Source organism: Leptonotus elevatus, chromosome 21 (genome assembly GCF_054856555.1).
Source record: "Leptonotus elevatus isolate MCC_2025b chromosome 21, RoL_Lele_1.0, whole genome shotgun sequence".
NCBI classification, from domain to species: Eukaryota; Metazoa; Chordata; class Actinopteri; order Syngnathiformes; family Syngnathidae; genus Leptonotus; species Leptonotus elevatus.
The window spans coordinates 11928789-11946582 of NC_141259.1; the positions used below are offsets into that span (position 1 = coordinate 11928789).

Here is a 17794-nt window from a genome sequence, read left to right on the forward strand (position 1 = left end):
CCTACCTTCAACGAGATAGAGGATAATTTGTGGTCAAAATTAACATTACGATTAATCTGAATTAAAGCATGATTAATGCGATATTTTTTTGTGATTGATTAATTAATTAGTTAATGCTTTAACAGCACTACTTTTATGTTAACAAGAGTTTGAAAACTTTAAAACAGATATACAATTTGCGATTAATCGAGAGTTAACTACTGAAGTTAATTAATTACGATAATTAATTATTATTTTTTTATATTTAATGCAGAGTGGCAATTTAATCATCAGAATATTGTGTTTAGACTAGTGCGGGCACTAATAAAATATTGGTTTAAAACCTAACGCTCCAATCCAATATTGAGCATCGTCAGCATCATAAAGACGGAGGTTTTCATACGGGTGTCCCTAATGAAGCGTCCAGTACTTATTTGGACCAGTACAAGACTGAAAATTGCAGCTTTTGCACAATTACGCCTCCATTCAGACAGCTTGTGAATATCAATAGCGGCCAGTTATTCAAGGCAAGAAGAAGCCCTCAGCTCTATTTTTACCAGCTCGTCTGGGAGCATCGACTTGAACACCTTCTCCCGACGCCGAGGTCTCCGCGCTTGGTCATTAAAATTAAACGTCCATAGCTGACCATTTCTGCCACAAGCAGGTATTTATTAATAGGTTTGAACATTCTCACCTGCCACCACGCTTAAATCCCCTCCGCCTTCAAAAAGCCTCCCGGGTGGAGAACAGTATCTTTATCTGATCTTTATCCTTTTTTCTCAGGAGCGCCAACGTCTCAGCTGTCAGCTCAAACCTTCACATAACCTTCTCGGGGATAAAAAAATAAAATAAAATAAAAAAAGAAAGAGAAAAAAATAACTATATGCTGCAAGTGTCAGCTATATCAAAACGGCAATGAATTGGGGGAGGGGGGGGGAATAAATCAAGAGCATGATGTGACACATTGTCCATCGGTAAAAAAAAAAAAAATGCAAATTTTTTTTGTGCTCAAATGCTAATTTTACTCTGTTACATAGAGCTACATACTGCTCGCTCTTTTTATTTTATAAAAACAATTATTTGTATTGGTTTAGTTAGTGACATCGCCGGGCAATAAATTCATTTGCACATTGCTATTTTATAATTGTTTGTTGTTGATGTGAATGCTCTGATTTGCACCCCAAAAAACTTATAAATACTCTATTTTAAATACTACCATGCGCTCCAAAAACAAATGTATATGTTTTTTTAATATAAAAAAATGTATGCTAGAGCACACAGAAGGCTTTGATGAAGCCTCCGAAATGAAAAGAAGCTTAAAGCAATGATAGTAATTACAAAAACGGCCAGCAAGTGGCAACAGAGTACAAGAGATCAACCAGGGCCATGTTGCAAAAAAAGCTATTTTCCCCACTGTTTTAAACAGATTTGTGAATAATGATGAAACTTAGCTATATTCTAATGTTATTTGATGCAAAACGGAAAAAGATAGAAATATACTTTTTACCAGATGAAAGAAGAGACTAATCTTTCGAGCGAAGGGGATTGCTTCAGTGTAAATGGCTGGGAGTGAATGAGTTTAAAAAATAAATAAATCAGAAGCTACTCATAAGTTACTCAGTAATTGAGTAGTTTTTTATTGAACACTTATTCAAGTTATTTGTAGGGCAGATTTTTACTTTTACTTCAGTTTATTAATCCAAAGGAACTTTTTTGACTGTAAATCCCAATAAAAACTAATTTGCTAAACTGAACTGCAAAATTCCCCCAAATCTAAATTTGGATTTCTGCAAGACACAAATGACGACCGATTGGCAATCAACACAAACCCACATCTATCATCTATACAGCACATTAAAAAAAACAACAACAACATAAGCATAAACAATTATGCAATCTCTAAATATGCTACATAACAAGTTGCGGCGTCTCAATCATTAAATAAACAAAATAACTGTGGCTTTTGTGCAGCCAGTGGACTGGAAACACAATCAGAAAAGACCATCCGAGATAAGCTTTTAATCGGAATTAGGCAGTTCTACAGCATAAATAAGATTCATGAGTTTGTAATTGTGAAATTAAAAGAAAAGTCGAGGGGAAAAAATGATTAATGAAAATGTACTGGGTTCTTTTAAGCGGGATCGCAAATAAACGCTCAGTTGAGGCACTCTGATGATACACGCTTTGTTGACTGAGGGATGCAGTACACGTCATAGATTTCTCGATAAAAATTTTAAAAAAATACAACCGCATATTTGGATGCCACCATATATACGCCGATTATATAATGTACATTTGGACCGGCAACAATTTATAGAGAGTCGCTACTAGCTGGCATCTCGATTTTGTTGCAGATGAACAACACAAGCGTGACAAAACAATTCCCGTTTCATAATCTCAACCACGGTGCCAACAAAAATCAATCAATCAAAGTTTGACCCATTTTGTAACAGGTTTTCGTGGAAATCTATTCAGCGTTTATCTTGGCGTGACAACAAACAAACTAGAACGGCGCCGAGTCTAACCTCGAGGTCTAACAAAAATTAACATTCACGCTGGATTTACTGAGAAATTACAGAAAATGTCAAAGATTTCCCAGAGACAAAAAAAATAAAACAAAAACATGTTTTTTTTTGGGAAATTGAAATTTCAAGACCTGACCAGATTTTTGCGTGTATTACAACAAAGAAATAAAAAAATCCCATACATGACTAGATTGTATCTTGTTGTTTTTTTGCCAGAAAAACATCCAAATGTAACATCTGTAATAATCACTAGGTGTCAAATTTGGCATTTTTTGCAATAACTCATGAAAAATGTCTATCTTGATTTGTATCCTGAGGATTTTTTTTTAAAAGAGGAAAATTTGTTTTTTTTTATAAAAATCTCGGAAAATTTGACTTCTTACCAGATTGTTCTTGCTGCTCATAAAAACTCCCAAAATTGGCAGACTCGTCTAATTGTGTTTTTTAGGAATACAGCTATAATTGAACATATTTACAAAAAAAATTCTTAGGTTGTAAATGAATACATTTGAAAACTCATGGATGACAATATTTTAGCTACCAGGTTAAAGAGCTTCTACATAGCCTAATGATATGGTCATCAGATTTAGGTCTTAAGCAATCCATTGTGTGCCGATATACATTTTATTAAAGCACAGTATCCACTTCAAGATGGATTACTTCCTGGTCCATTCTTCTTCAAACAAAAGGTTCAAAGTGAGAAAAGTAATCCTTTAAACTTGAAAGCAAGAAACTGGAGCAGCTACTTGTTCTTATTGAATTGTACTCATCTCTTTTCTACGACTTTGAATTTGATCATGATGATTCACAAGCATTGGTCAATGAAAAAAATCGGTCAGGCGGAAAAAGTGCGTCCTGGATCTGCATCCAAAGTTCCTGGGATTTTCCCTTTGGCCCTCGCCAAGAATTCGTAATCAAGTTTCACACAAATTGGCTATGGAGTTGTTGCACAAGCCTAACAAGAGACAAAAACATAGCTCCGAGTGAATGCACACAGGAAATTGGTCATGTGCTGAGCTGCTTTTTTGCACTGCACGGTACTGACTCGGGTATGAAGAAGACGTTTTATTCACGAGGAGCCAACGGCAACGCTTCGGTTGACAGAAAGCAGGTTGGCTAACGTTAGCGTGAGTGTTTGTATTCAATTCAACTATTTTCTTGTAGTACTTAAAAAATAAAATAAAATAAAAAGACCATTGTTTTATGGAGAGCGGGGGGTAACTACTACCCAGTAACTTTTAAATTCTAACTTAATTCTTAAAAATAAAAAATAATAATAATTAAGTCTTGCAAGGTGCAACATTTTCTTTTTAATAGTATTTTTTTTTTAATGCAACAATTTTTTGTTGTAATATTACTAGTTTTTGTTTGTTAAAAAGACACATGTAACTTGATTTTTTTGTTATTTAAATAAAAATTCATATTTTATTTTAATGATAACACACAATGCAAAACATTTTTAGAGTTTGAAAACCTAGATTTTTTTTATTGTATTAGAACAGATGTCAAATTTGTGATTAATCGTGAGTTAACTAGTGAAGTCATGCAATTAATTACTTTTTTTTTTTTAAAGATTAAAGTTTTTTCATAAATTAGGGGCATCAGGCGATTAAAATTTCTAATCGTAATTAATCGCATGACTTCACTAGTTAACTCACGATTAATCACAAATTTTACATCTGTTCTAAATGTACCAAAAAAAAGTTTCTAGGTTTTCATACAAAAAATGTTAAATAGAAATAGTTAATGAGTTTTTGACGAATTTTTGACGTCTATAGCCGTCAATGGCAGCGAATGAGTTAAAAAAAAAAAACAATATAAATATTTGTCGGGTTTTTGGGAGGGCTGGACAAAATGAATAGAATCCCCATTCATCTCAATCAGGAGAGATGATTCGAATTGAAGTTTTAAGTCGAGGCACCACTGTGCAAACTTTCCTTTCTAGATTTCACTTAAATGTACAGTACAGCGGAAAAGAGGCGAGGGCAGTCGATAGTCAGCGCCTCCATTTGTCCAAACGGGATCAATACAAACAAAAGTGGTCAATGGGTTTTCTTTGTTTCCGTTGGAGAGGATGTGGACAAAGTTGCTGTATTTGCCAGCGACCCCGGCGAGGGCAAAGAAGAGAAAACTTTTTGATTGCCTCCGTGTGGCAGATATAAAAAATGGCGGGCTGATTGTCCTCACAAACCTCTCCTCCGGGCTCAATCCATCTCTTCTATCTGATCCCATCCCCATCTTAGGCCTTCGTTTCCGTCTGAGCGAGGACCCGCCTTTTGAGGAGGTCCACTTTATCTGCGGCCAGGGCTTCTCGGAGGGATGCGAAGAAGGCGAGATAATGGGCCGTGTTGTGTAGCATGAGCAGCACCCTCGACAAAAGCTCATTGGTGGCCAGCAGGTGGTGCACGTACGCCCTCTTGTGGTTCTGGCAGCAGTAGCAGCCACACCCCTCCACCAGGGGTCGGAAGTCGTCTCGGTACCTGGAGACAGTAAATTCATTGGACAATTGAGTCATGGACTGATTGGTCTCAAAGATTATCCTGAGTGATTAACTTGTGGAGCGAGGTGTGTTGTCATTTTTTTCCCCCCTTCCTCGCCTGTTCGGGGCAGAAAATCGGAAACGTTAAATTGGTCTACGACTACTCTTCTTCTACGTCTGGATTATCTGTGGCACTACGTTGCCCCACACAGGTCTGCCATGGTACTACGTCGAGCATCCAGTTTGTTAAAAATAGGGCTGGGTATCAATTCTAATTTCTTCAATCGATTGGACTCACGTGAGTTCAGTTCGATTCACTTCAGTTCAATCTGATATTGATTAATTTGGAACATTAAAGGGATACTTGTGGAAAAATTTGTATGCAACTCATTTTCTGCCATTGACGGCTATAGACGTCAAAAATTCATTTGAACTATTTCTATTAGTTTTCCACTTTTGTTAACAAGAGTATGAAAACCTAAAAAATATATATATTGTACATTTAGAACAGATCTAAAATGTGTGAGTTAATTATTGAAGTCATGTGATTAATTACAATGACAAATTGTTTTCACCTGACAAGAAAAAAAAAAAGAAAAAGAAAAGATTCTAAAAAAAATGTGGGCGTCAGGCGATTAAAATTTTTATTGTAATTAATCGCATGACTAATCACAAATGTTATATCTGTTCTAAATGTACAATAAAACAATTGTAGGTTTTCACATTCTTGTTAACAAAAGTGTAAAAAAATGTTTAACTAATAGAAATAGTTCAAATGAATTTTTGACGTCTATAGCCGTCAATGGCAGTGAACGAGTTAAAGATACTAATTGTAAAAGTTGCCAAATTAATTCTGGACAGACTATTCGCAATTGGTCAAATTATTTCGTTTTTTAATGAAAGTAACGTGTTATAATCAGTTCCAAAGTGTTACACAAACATTGACTTCAGCGAGGATGAGATGAAAATATTTTCATATTTCTACTTGAAATATTAACTTAAAATAATCTGAATTGTCAAAGCGTCTTTCATAAAAATGTAAGAAAATACTTTTAAATTCATGTGAACGGTAAATTGGTCTTTTCTTCAGAATTTATGGGGGGAGAAAATGAGATATCTAAATAACTGATTCACGGTTTTATGAATCGATATTGGGATCGAAAAGTCAAATTGACTTGATATTGATTATTCGATTTTATAAACCCAGCCCTAGTCAAAAAAAAAAACAGTACACCTTGCTTTGCCCTACCTTTTGTCTTTGAGATCCATCTCAAAGGGCGTCATACGCGTCAGGTCATCGGGATGCGGATCTGCGTTCTGTTCCGCTGTGCTCTCTACCCAAAGACAAACACACACGCCTCATTAATCCTCATCATCATCTCATTTCCAAGTACATCTCTCGGACCACGACCCCTCTCAGTCAGCCCCGGCGGTGAAAAGAAAATGCCAAAACATAACATTGTTTGACCCCTATTACGCGACATGCCCCCCCCTCCCCCCCTGGTAATATCACTGAATTACTCACTGGTAAGTGAGTTCACCGGCAGCTGGGTGAGTTGGCTTGGTTTAATGGAGCGGATGATTTTATTTTGGACTTAATGCTTGACAAGGGAGTCATATGGAAAATGTCGTCACTCGTATGGCAACCCGGGGGGGCATTGATTGGCTCAACTGCAAAAGAAGAGATGGCGTCTAATCGAGTTGATCTGTACAAATAAATATGAAATAGTCACATTTGTTTCATACACTGTAAAAGCTTAAAAAAAATTAATAATAATTAAAAATAATAATAATATATAATAATCTGTGCATTCAGATGTTTGTTAGTAGGTCAGATTTACTTTGATTGATTTTGAATTCGGTTAAGGATTTCACGCCGTTCCAATGTTTATGTTATATATTTTTAAAAAGACATATTTACTCATTTACAAGTTCATGGCCCTGCAGAGGTTGCTTGATGATGGCCGACGGTGAGACCTGGCAGGGACGACAGCTCTCGCAAGAGGGTTCAACCGCAAGTCATTGGAGCGGAACCCTGGTCCACTTAAATGAGGGTCTGGCGTCGCAGGTGCGGCGCAGTTCTAATTAACAAAAAGCATTTGGCCCATAGGAAATCATGTGGCATGAATTGAAAGTCATTTCATGTCATTTGTTAATTTTTTTTAAATTACAAATGGATTATAGACGTTTGACTAATTTGCATTTTGCAGCTGTCCGTATAATGTGCTCGGTATGTTCAAAAAAAAAAAAAAAAAAAAGTGCTGACGGTACATACACAGTGCTTGAAAACAATCATGATATCAAGATGCGATTTTGAAAGACTCCTGTTTTCCTTAAGCTCATTTCAACATGCAATCTTGGCGCACGCTCTTTATAGAGCAGATGACGTCGCTGCCGGATGGCGTGGATATGGATTTCACGGGTTCACCCGATAGCTGCTCGATTTTGTTTTATCTCTCGACGGCAGACGCGCCAGGCAAAATGTGTTGAAAGGAACTGCGTGCAACACATCCACCAACACAAGCTCGTTTTGTCTGAAATGGAGCCGATGCATTCAAGACGGCGCAGCAGATAACTGGCTCGATTTATTGTACACTTGCTTTAAGTGACATTTAAGATTTTTTTTTTTTTTTTTTGCTGTCAAAAGGCATGGTTGGGATATGCTTCAATGCTAACGTTTAACTCATTCACTGCCATTGACGGCTATAGACGTCAAAAATTCATTTGAACTATTTCTATTCGTTGAACGTTTTTTCCCACTTTTGTTAACAAGAGTATGAAAACCTAGAATGTTTGTATTGTATTAGAACAGATGTAAAATTTGTGATTTATCGTGAGGTAACTAGTGAAGTTGTGCGATTAATTACGATTCAAAATTGGAATCGCCTGACGCCTCTAATTTTAATAATCTTTGAAAAAAAAAAATAATAATTTTTTACATTTAAAAAAAATAATTTTAATAATTGTATTTATTTTTAAATTAGGGGCGTCAGGCAATTAAAAATTATTAATCGTATTTAATCGCATGACTTAACTCACGATTAATCACAAATTTTATAACTGTTCTAATACAATAAAAACAAATCTAGGTTTTCATACTCTTGTTAACAAAAGTGGAAAAAATGTTAAACTAATAGAAATAGTTCCAATGAATTCATGACGTCTATAGCCGTCAATGGCAGTGAATGAGTTAATATTCGTGTCATTTATGTGTTATTTGTTTACTTGCGTATTTGTCACTCGTTACGGTGCTCATTTGAGAATCGCACCAACGTTTTTATGTGCACTCTACATTTCCACCGTACATTGTACTGCAAGCATTAAATCGAAAGGGCGCACTTGGACTTGCGTTATAAATCCAGCCCAAGAAAGCTTTATGTACCTTTTTTCTCTGCTCAGTGCAATTTAAAACGGGAGGTTTATAACTTCGAGCATCTATTGATATAACCATGTATTTCCAAATCGATTTTTGAAAAGGTGCATTACTTAGTTTGAACAGAAGTCAAAAGATTTTTATTCCCATCAATACTGAGCCGCTATTATATGCCAAACTTTCATTTATCCTTGGTGCGATGTGAGAAAAGCCCAAGATGTCAAGCGTGACAAAACGACAAGAGAGAACACAGTCAGCCGCTGGTCGCGGCGTGACGCACGGCGTTATCAAATGGCAACAATTAGCGATGGGCGGATGGATCGGAATATCGCAGTGGGTTAAAGAGTTGCTTGTTTTCGTTTCCTGGATCCACTTCTGTGGTTTTGATCATTAATATAGGCCAACATTTCTTTGAATTTAGGATGTAGATAGTTACATATTTATTGCTTTTTAAAATGATTTTATTACTAAATATGACTTACATAATTTATACAATAATTATTGCCACAATTATTTTTAAATACTGAAAAAAGTTCAAGACAGCGCTCCAGACTGCCCCTAAATGGTCAATTTGAAACTTTTTCCATCTGCTCGCACACGATGAGACCAATAAATTTGTAGATTTTTTTGCTTAATACTGTACTAGAATATTTGTTTTCATGCTTCCACCCATTTATCAGAATGATAGTGAAAATGAGTGGATTTTAGGGGCGGGAATCTTTAAATGTCTCACGACTCGATTCCGATTTTTGGGTCTGCGATTCGATTCAGAATCGATTTTTGATTCAAAATGATTTGATCGACAATGATTTTTGCTTCAATCTATAGATGTGCAAGGAATTGTAATGATCTACTCCAGTCTGACTCGCTAATGCTAATTAGCGCGCTACTCGCAACATTTTTTTCACTCAAAAGAACGGCTCCACGCTGGAATAATTTTTTTTTTTTTATCGGAATAACTTGATCGTGACTTTTTCCTTCTACTCTCTAATGTGGCTACAACTTAACAGTGTATTAGACCGCGTGGAACCACACTGCCCTTCAGTGGCCAAACCGGGTAAAACATGAACAGCGCTCCAAATAAAGGCACGCACAGACAAAAGGCAAGACAGTATAAAATAATTTAAATAAAAATAGATTTTGGGACATTTAAAATCAATTCTGAATCGTACTAATCGTACTGAATCGCGATTCTTATGAGAATCGATTTTTGGGCACACCCCGAGTGGATTTGTGAATATTTCGACTAAAATTTCAAGTTTTTGGACTACTTTCCCCATTTAGAAAAGCCTTTGGCACTATGCGACATCTCAGAAAGAGCACCAAAAAATAAGTGATCAAATGACTGTACTGGCCCCTGTATTTACTTAATATGGGACGAGAAGCAAATCACTGACGACAAATGAACGCCCGACTCGACAACGGCGGCGAGTGAGCGAACCCCGATGATGAAAAGAGAAGCTATGAAGATGGAGAGAAAGCGGGGAGTCATTAGCATATGCTCCGCCGTGTCAAACAGGACCCGCACCCCGAGGCCTCCGCCAGCTGCTTGTAATTGGTCGAAGGGGGACTGGGAATTCCTGTTTAACACCGCCCGGCCTGCTCTCACCTCCATTACGCTCGCCAGCTCTGAATCGATTAGCGCCGTCTTGACACGACTCTCGCGCCGGGTGAGTTTAACGCAACTTTTTAATGAAAAGGCCCGGGCTCTTCATCATAACACTTGTTAAGCTTCCTACTTCGGAGGACGACGGTCACTGCCCATCATCGATTTACTCCCACAGCTGAATTTGGTTTCCCGCCAATTATTCTTAAATGAAAGGATGGCGGTGGATCTTGGCTGTGGAACTTTGCATTGATCTTACTTCGTTATCATTATCTAAAAATGTATTATCTGCGCAGTTGAATGGTTGAAGCAATGGTGGTTGTTACAAAAAAAACGGCCAGCAGGTGGCAGCAGAGTATAAGAGATCAGCCAGGGCCATGTTGCAAAAAAGCTCTTTTCCCCATTGTTTTAAACAGATTTGTGAATAATGAGGAAACGTAGCTATATTCTAATGCTAATTGCTAAAAAAAATTCCTGATGAAAGAAGAGACTCTAATCTTTTGGTAGGTTCCATGCTTTTATAGCAATAGAACACAATATTCTGTGGGCCTTGCAAAATCAGTCAAAATCTAGTGAAACAACTGGGTAGCGAAGGGGGTTGCTTCAGTGAAAATGGCTGGGAGTGAATGGGTCAAACAGACCTCAGGAAGTTCCAAGTTTGTAGTCCCGCGTAGATTTGTCATATAACTCTATTTTGATGTAACACTCGTTTATATTGGTTGTAATTCCACTATTGAACACTAGATGACATCAAACCCGTTTGCGGTGGTTCAACTTTAAAAGACGAAGAACAACACAGAACATTTTTTTGTTGTTGAAAATGATTCAATGTGATTGCGGTTATCCTGCACTTTACGCCTACAGAAAGAGACAGCTATAGATACATTTTATAATGTACATCTTTTGGCATGATTGTAGATGTATATGCAACTTTAATGTCCCGAGTTCACAAGTAAACATAAACGAGTTAAAAGCTCAATCTGCTGCTAATATTGTTTAGCGTTATCCCAGAAGTAACGGCCTACATATGAATCAATGCCTTACCCATCTGCAGTTAAGTCAATGTGAGCGAGCCAATTGACAATGAATCAAAGGGCTTCGGTTCGATCTCCTTTGAAGTTTACTTGCTTTAATGCGCTTTCTGGTGGGGGATTAAAAATAAATCAAAGAAGGTTTGACACAACTGCAACATTACAAATGTCACCAATTTGCTTTTAACCTTTTGTCCTCCATTTTAGATCCAGCATATGCGCGCGTTTGTGTGCGGCGGTGATATTTTACTTAAGCAGGTCACACCGCTTGAGGGAAAACAAAAGGGTAATTTTGCCGCTAAAATGTGGACTCGGCAGCAATGCGGACGTGCTCGCATGGGAATGTGTCTGGTTTTATAACTGGGGCGTCGAACACAGAAGTTGACTGTTGATTCTTGTTTACAAAACTAAAATAAATAGACCAAGACCAAAAAAAAAGAAGAAGCATATTAATCGTTCTTTGCAGAGGATAAAGAACATATGCCTGTGAGTGTTGCGATATCGTCGACAGTCATGACTTCAGTTCTTGTGTTTAAATATAAGGGTCATAACGCGACTTAGCATGACTATGGGATTATCTATTATGTGTTAGCATTAAGCTAATTAGGCAGTTCTAAGGCAAAACCACACACCGCAACCTACTGCAACCTAGTAATATAACAAAACCCCAGTCAGTCGTGCATATAAATCCGTAGTATATGATGCAAAAGGAAAAAAAAACACCCCACCTGAGGGGGGCGTCACATCGCCGCTCTCCGGGTTCATCGCCGTGTCAAAGCGGATGCAGAGGGCGCAGCCTCGCTCGGCGGCCAGGAAGGGGAAGAAGCCCTCGAAAAGGTCCACGCCGGCCTCCACGCACGCCAGCACGTCGTCGGGTCGACCCACGCCCTGCAGAAGTCTGAGAGTTCAGCCAAGGACCGTTATGAACAGGAAGTAGAATAAAAGCGGATTTTGTTTCATGCAATGTTTATTTTGATTTCATCATGGTAAGATTATTATTTTTTTACTTTTTCTATGAATTATAACTTAATTCTGGTTAACACTTTTTTTTTTGCAGAATAATATGGCATTTATTATTTAATTTTTTTATTCTCGCAAAATTCCAATTGCTTTTCTTTTTTGCCATTATTTCCACTTCTCTTTTTTTCTCCACCTCCCCCCAAAAAATATAACATGCGTTGCATTTTGCTGCATATAAGCACACGAGCAGCACTTCTCTCCCCTCTGTCAGCACAAGCGTATTCCGTCCTCTCTTTCCTTCTCTCTGGCCTGGCAGATAACCGGCTGCAGGCGTCAAGGTCGAGGCCAATTTAGCATTCAAGGAAGGCGCCGCTCTCTCGCCGTCCGCGGGTAACTCTCCGAACCTTGCTTACCTCATTGTAAAAAAATAAAAATAAAAATAAAAATAAAATAGGGCAGCTGATTTCTCGGAAGTCTCTCGGAACTGAGGAGGACCAGATGCGGCCGACGTGGACACCTTTAGTTCAGGTTATTTACGTCGACACGCGTCAGGCCAAATTGCGTGAGTAACTGATTGGAGCGTTCCTGAGACTGTCATCTTGCATTTTCAACGCTGAATCCATGCACTCATGAAAAAAAGGCAAAATGCACATATTTTAAGTAACATCAAACAATAGGCCTGATGTTAGACTAATTGTGTCGTGCTGTCAATCAAGCTGTGCCAAAAAACAAAACAAAAAAAAAGGCTGTGGAAACCAAACAGTAATTAAGCAACCTATGAAACTCACGACTCCGGGTCCATCGCTTCCTCTCTGATTACAATCAATACAACCATTCGTCACGCAACAATCAAGCAGGGCTCACCTGGGTTTGTCCTCGGGCAGTTCCTTGGTCATGGCGCCGATGAGCTGGTTCCTCAGGGTGCCGTCCAGGCGCCCCGACTGGAGGCCGTCCAGGCAGAAACCCGCCACGGGCCGCTTGGCCGTCTCCCTGGCCGAGCGCGCCCTCTCCTCCGGCGCGTCCCCGCCCTCCACTGCCCCGAACAGCGCCGCTCCTTCCAGTTCCTGCCAACCGGTCGGGAGTAAAGATCCAATCTTGTAAACAGGCTGTTGTCATGACAACATCTTTTTTTTTTCTAACGTCTTTATCCTTGTAAAATATTTTTTCTTATTTAAATGTTATGCTTATATATTTTTTTTCTTCTTTTTTCTTTTCTTTTCTATTCTCAGCTATCATTTTCCTTTACTTTCAGGAAATAGCATTTTTCTAAAAAATACACTTTTATGCTCGTAATTTGTCATTAGTAGGGGTGTTAGAAAAAAATCGATTCGGCAATATATCGCGATATTACAGCACGTAATTCTCGAATCGATTCAATATGCGGCCGAATCGATTTTTAAACATAATTTTTTTATGGAAATAGTCAACAAAACGTCTTTCTTAGGGTTAGGATTCACACATTAAGCATGGAAGATTGTTCAATTAATGGAACATTAAGCCTTAATATTTTATTCCAGTGCTGTTCAAACATGAAACGGACTGCAACCTGTTTGTTAAAGGCGGTGGCTCACTTTTCAATTTTCAGATAAAAAAATACATTTTCATACAAATCTTACAGCGTACATGTACAAGTTTACTGATTTGTATTTTCTAAATTTGAGTTTAAAAAAATAAAAAATAAAAATCCAATAATTAATTTATAGATTCGTATCGGGATTAATCGGTATCGAATCGAATCGTGACCTATGAATCGTGGTACGAATCGAATCACCAGGTACTAGGCAAATTCGCACCCCTAGTAATTTGAGTTTTTGCTTAGGTAAGTTGTTAAAACTCTGTCATAAAATAATATCAGAATGAACTTTATTCTCACAAACGTATCCTCACCAGGGTTTAAACGACGAGATACTGTGTGCGTATATTTGAATAGATGTGACTTTTTTTTGTCTTTTCTAAGCTGGTGTGTACCGTGTTGAATAGAGCAGAGCCAGGGCCAACCAGGGTGGAATATCGGGGTGAAAATGGGGGCTAAGAGGGGGGCAGCCAAGAGCAAAGAGTTTGATAATTATGACAAGTGTGTTTTCTCTCCATTTCCACTTTTCCTCCATTCTAAGTAAAGAGACAATCATAGTCCATCACAGTAATGAGGATAATGGCGGAGCACAAGACATGCGCAAAATCAACGCAGTCAAAACAATATAATGACAGTCGTAGTAATAAAGATAATAACAGTAATGGGATCATCATATTATCATAATAAGGACCATTACGGACGTATACAGCATGAATGAATGGATGTCTCATCGTCATAACAACAATAATGACGGCAAAACATAAAGAAAAACAAAAGTGTCAATAAATACATGGGAAGTTGGATTCTATGAATGATGTCATCAGTTTTACAATAGTTAATAGTGCGCCTCTAGAGTGAATAATGTAGTGCAGTATGTGGTACGATATCAGGGATTGGCAGTTACGAACAGTTACTAAAGCTTTTTACGACGGAACTTTCAATACACGTTGCATTATTTCCCGTGGGCTAAATGCTTTTGAAATGAGAACGGCACCGCACCTGCGATGCCTGGTGCACCAGCAGACACTCGTCCAAGTGGGCCAGGGTCCGCTCCACTGACTTGCGGACCCTCTTGCGGGAGGTGTTGTCCTGCCAGGTCTCGCCGTCGGCCATGCTCACGTAGCAGTCGGGCCGCACCAGCTTCTGCAGGGCCATGAACTTGGCTGCTGTCAGCTGGATGCGCCCGCCGCTTCCCCAAACGGACACCGTCTGCATGGCGGGCAAAATGAACATGCAGGAAATGGCTCATTTGTTCATTGGGATGAGGGATGTCTGAGTCAGTGTGTACTGCCCCCTAGTGGTCAAAGTGCACATATCGGAAGAGAGTAGCACCATGTTCATTGAATTATCATGACGTACAAATGGTTTAATTCTTTACATTTTGCTTTATTATGTCATTGATATATGTTTTTATAACGTACAAGAAAAAAAAAAACACTATCAAGTTTGTAAGTGTTTTTTGGGGGGAACAGATTAATGACATTTCCATTCCTTTCAATAAGGAAATAAAATCCCCCCCCCAAAAAGTTTTTATCTTTTTTTAAAACACAAAATACAGTAAAATAACATATTTAATAAATAAAAATGTTACAGTTAATTCTAAAACGTAAAACTGTATTAAAATCACATTTTGGTCAAAATTCATTAAAAAGGCAAATAGTATATATTGCAATACACTGTGAAAATATAATAAAACATTTTAAAACATACATAAAAATATGTATTTCTTAAGTTGTAATCTTAAGTATTTTTTCAACTGATAAAAATTACCTACTGCCAAATATGCAATCCATTATCAAATTGACAACAATTTTGACAATCAATTAATCATTTAGAGACTTTGTTTTTAACTTTAATTGTTCAAATTGTCGGAATTTCATCCTGTCAGCAGTAAATATACTTCCATTTCTGTAGTCTTCAATGATAGCATACTATAATTATCTTTGTATTCAACTAACATAAAAAAATTGACATCAAATGTTTGTGCATTTTGTGCACTGTTAATTTGAAATGTCGGGTTTTTGAATAAAGGGTTGGAAATGTTGAAATAATTAATCGAAAAATAATTGACAGATTAATAATTAGTTGCAGCCCTAATACGATCTGAATAAACATTAAATTTCCTATTACAAACTTGAATACAAATTCATAAAAAACAAAAACAATGCTAATACATATTTTGGATAATATTGTTTTAGATTTGTTACATAAAAAAAATATTAAAAAAAGGATGGAGCAATCAGAAGCTGAAGCACACAAATGAACTCAGTGATGAACGAAAACGGCGAGAGAGAGAGAAAAGGGAGACAGTCTGACCTTGTTGGTTGTGTAACCAGTGGGGTTCAGGGTTGCGGGGTCGTGCAGCGAGCAAAACAAAACTGTGTCATGAAGACCTGCGGAGGACAAAAGGTTGGGGGTGGAAAAACGGCCTCATAAATACAATGAGTGGGGTAAATTATTGCAGAATTTGTCACAGAAACACAATTAATCCCTTGCGGTCCTTATAATAAATGGCACTGTAACAATTCCACTTCAGTGGCCTGAGGAGGCAAAAGCTCCCAAGCGCACTTACTTTCATAAAGCAATGTTGAATGAGGTCATGACAGCAGGCCATTTCTATTATTTATTTATTTTTTTCAAACATAACAAAACAGTACACAAGCTCCTCAATAGGCAGTATTCAGCCTCTCACTTAAAGGACAAATCACATGAATTGTAACTCCACGCACCGCAGACAGCCTATCAAAAATGTGTAGAAGGGTCGAGGAGAACAGTTCAAGGTCCCAAAATTGTATGCATGCCATAAATTATTACCGGTAACCTATTCTACAGCATTTCCAAGTTATCTGTCAAAATTAAGCTCCCCCTCTCCTTCTACTCTGTGACATTAGTGCGTCCATCTTTCAACCCGAGACGTTTTGTTATCGCTTTATAGCAACGGATCAAGTTTTCAGATGCAATTATTCCGACATGACTGATGCGCACGCACAGTCAAATAAGATATCGCAGTTGACACGATAGTTGAAATTGTCCTTTATATTTTTGAAGCTTCAGGACAAAAAAACGTTTTGGGAACTTTAAACAGGCACATATGTGACATAAATTGTGAACATTAGCTCTTCCGCAGCATTACAAAACTTGTCTCTCAATTGACATGACTCGGGACTTCCTTGACACCAATTACTGTACTATCCCATTTAGACACGGCTTTGGAATCGAACAAATATCGTCGCCAACTCACACCCGCACACATAAATGAAAAGCTAGTAGCAATCAGTCACATTTGTTTGTGAGTCATTAAAATATTGCTTTCCCAAACTATGACCCTCTTAAAGTACCAGAAAACTTCTTAAATCCGTCCTTGAAGTCCTCCAACACCTCTTGGTGCTCTGCTCTGGAAGAAGATGAAAACAGATATTATTCATAGCGCACTACGTGTATAACGAATGCAATATAACGTTGATGCGCGTGGCTTACAAATGGTCCAGTGAGACTTGAGTGACAGAGGGAAGCTTGCCCAGGGTGTGCAGCGTATCCTGGGTCAGGTGAGGGACTGTACCGCAGTGTGTGTACAGCAGACAGCCCGGTACCTCCAGGGAGTGCTGCCCCGTCCTGCCGAGCCCCTTCAGTACACCCAGGCGGCTTCCTCCCTGGATAACCCGAGACAACTCGAGCTTTATCCTGCTAACAGCCATGCGGCTAATGAGGTTTCGCGAAGCACGTGAATTAGCAACTTAGCTAGCAAACCCCGGGTCTCTTCTGCGTCCTTCTTTCGCCACGGAAAGTTGTTATGACTTCCCAAAATATTTAAGCAAAGCAAAACATATTGTTACTTGCTAAAAAAGAAAAAACGCTCTTTTTTTCGAAGAACTAGCGTCTACTTTATGAGCGTTCACAGTGCAGACGCATCGCATACATTCGATTTATAGCCATAAACTAAAGAAGCCGTTCGGATTTGGAAAAAAGAATTTTGCTGCGCACACTGCATGCAAAAAAAATGGAATTGAGCTGCAGTGTGCAGCCTTTTACTAACGTTTAGTCAGGAAACTACAGGCTGTAGTACAAGGCGCTGAGTTGTGATGTCATCATCAAGCGACTTCAACAAGTCGCGTAAAATATTAAAATACCAATTATTACCGCTTTTTAACTCTCACGCGGCTTGAAAGCCGTGATATTTAATTTAGAACTGCTCTTAGGTTTATTTAGTTTTAATATATTTATTTTACATTTCACGGGTCTTAACTCAGTTTCCAAGGTTACCAAAGGGA

The 17794-nt window shown here is 38.2% G+C and overlaps 1 protein-coding gene across 2 annotated transcripts; it reads right to left on the bottom strand.

Moving 5' to 3' along the window:
* Window positions 1-1424: 1424 nt before the first annotated feature.
* Window positions 1425-17599, bottom strand: qtrt2 (queuine tRNA-ribosyltransferase accessory subunit 2). Of its 2 annotated transcripts, XM_086066006.1 has the most exons (9): window positions 17004-17599; window positions 16865-16920; window positions 15843-15919; window positions 14526-14735; window positions 12818-13017; window positions 11722-11891; window positions 6233-6317; window positions 4696-4984; window positions 1425-3459 (listed from the first exon to the last, which is right to left on the bottom strand). In XM_086066006.1, exons 1-8 carry the CDS (start codon window positions 17219-17221, stop codon window positions 4744-4746), a joined length of 1257 nt encoding a protein of 418 aa, XP_085922132.1. In that variant the 5' UTR covers window positions 17222-17599; the 3' UTR covers window positions 1425-3459; window positions 4696-4743. The 2 variants fall into 2 exon arrangements, with proteins under 2 accessions (XP_085922132.1, XP_085922130.1); XM_086066004.1 differs by having other exon boundaries at window positions 1426-4984.
* Between the last annotated feature and the right edge of the window lie 195 nt (window positions 17600-17794).

Coding starts and splice junctions, on each gene's coding strand:
- qtrt2 (XM_086066006.1), bottom strand. CDS start 17,221: ATGGCTGTTAGCAGGATAAAGCTCGAGTTGTCTCGGGTTATCCAGGGA. Junction 14,736..15,842: donor CTGGTTACACAACCAACAAG/GTCAGACTGTCT, acceptor CCCGCCATGCAG/ACGGTGTCCGTTTGGGGAAG. Junction 4,985..6,232: donor ATGGATCTCAAAGACAAAAG/GTAGGGCAAAGC, acceptor TACTGTCTCCAG/GTACCGAGACGACTTCCGAC.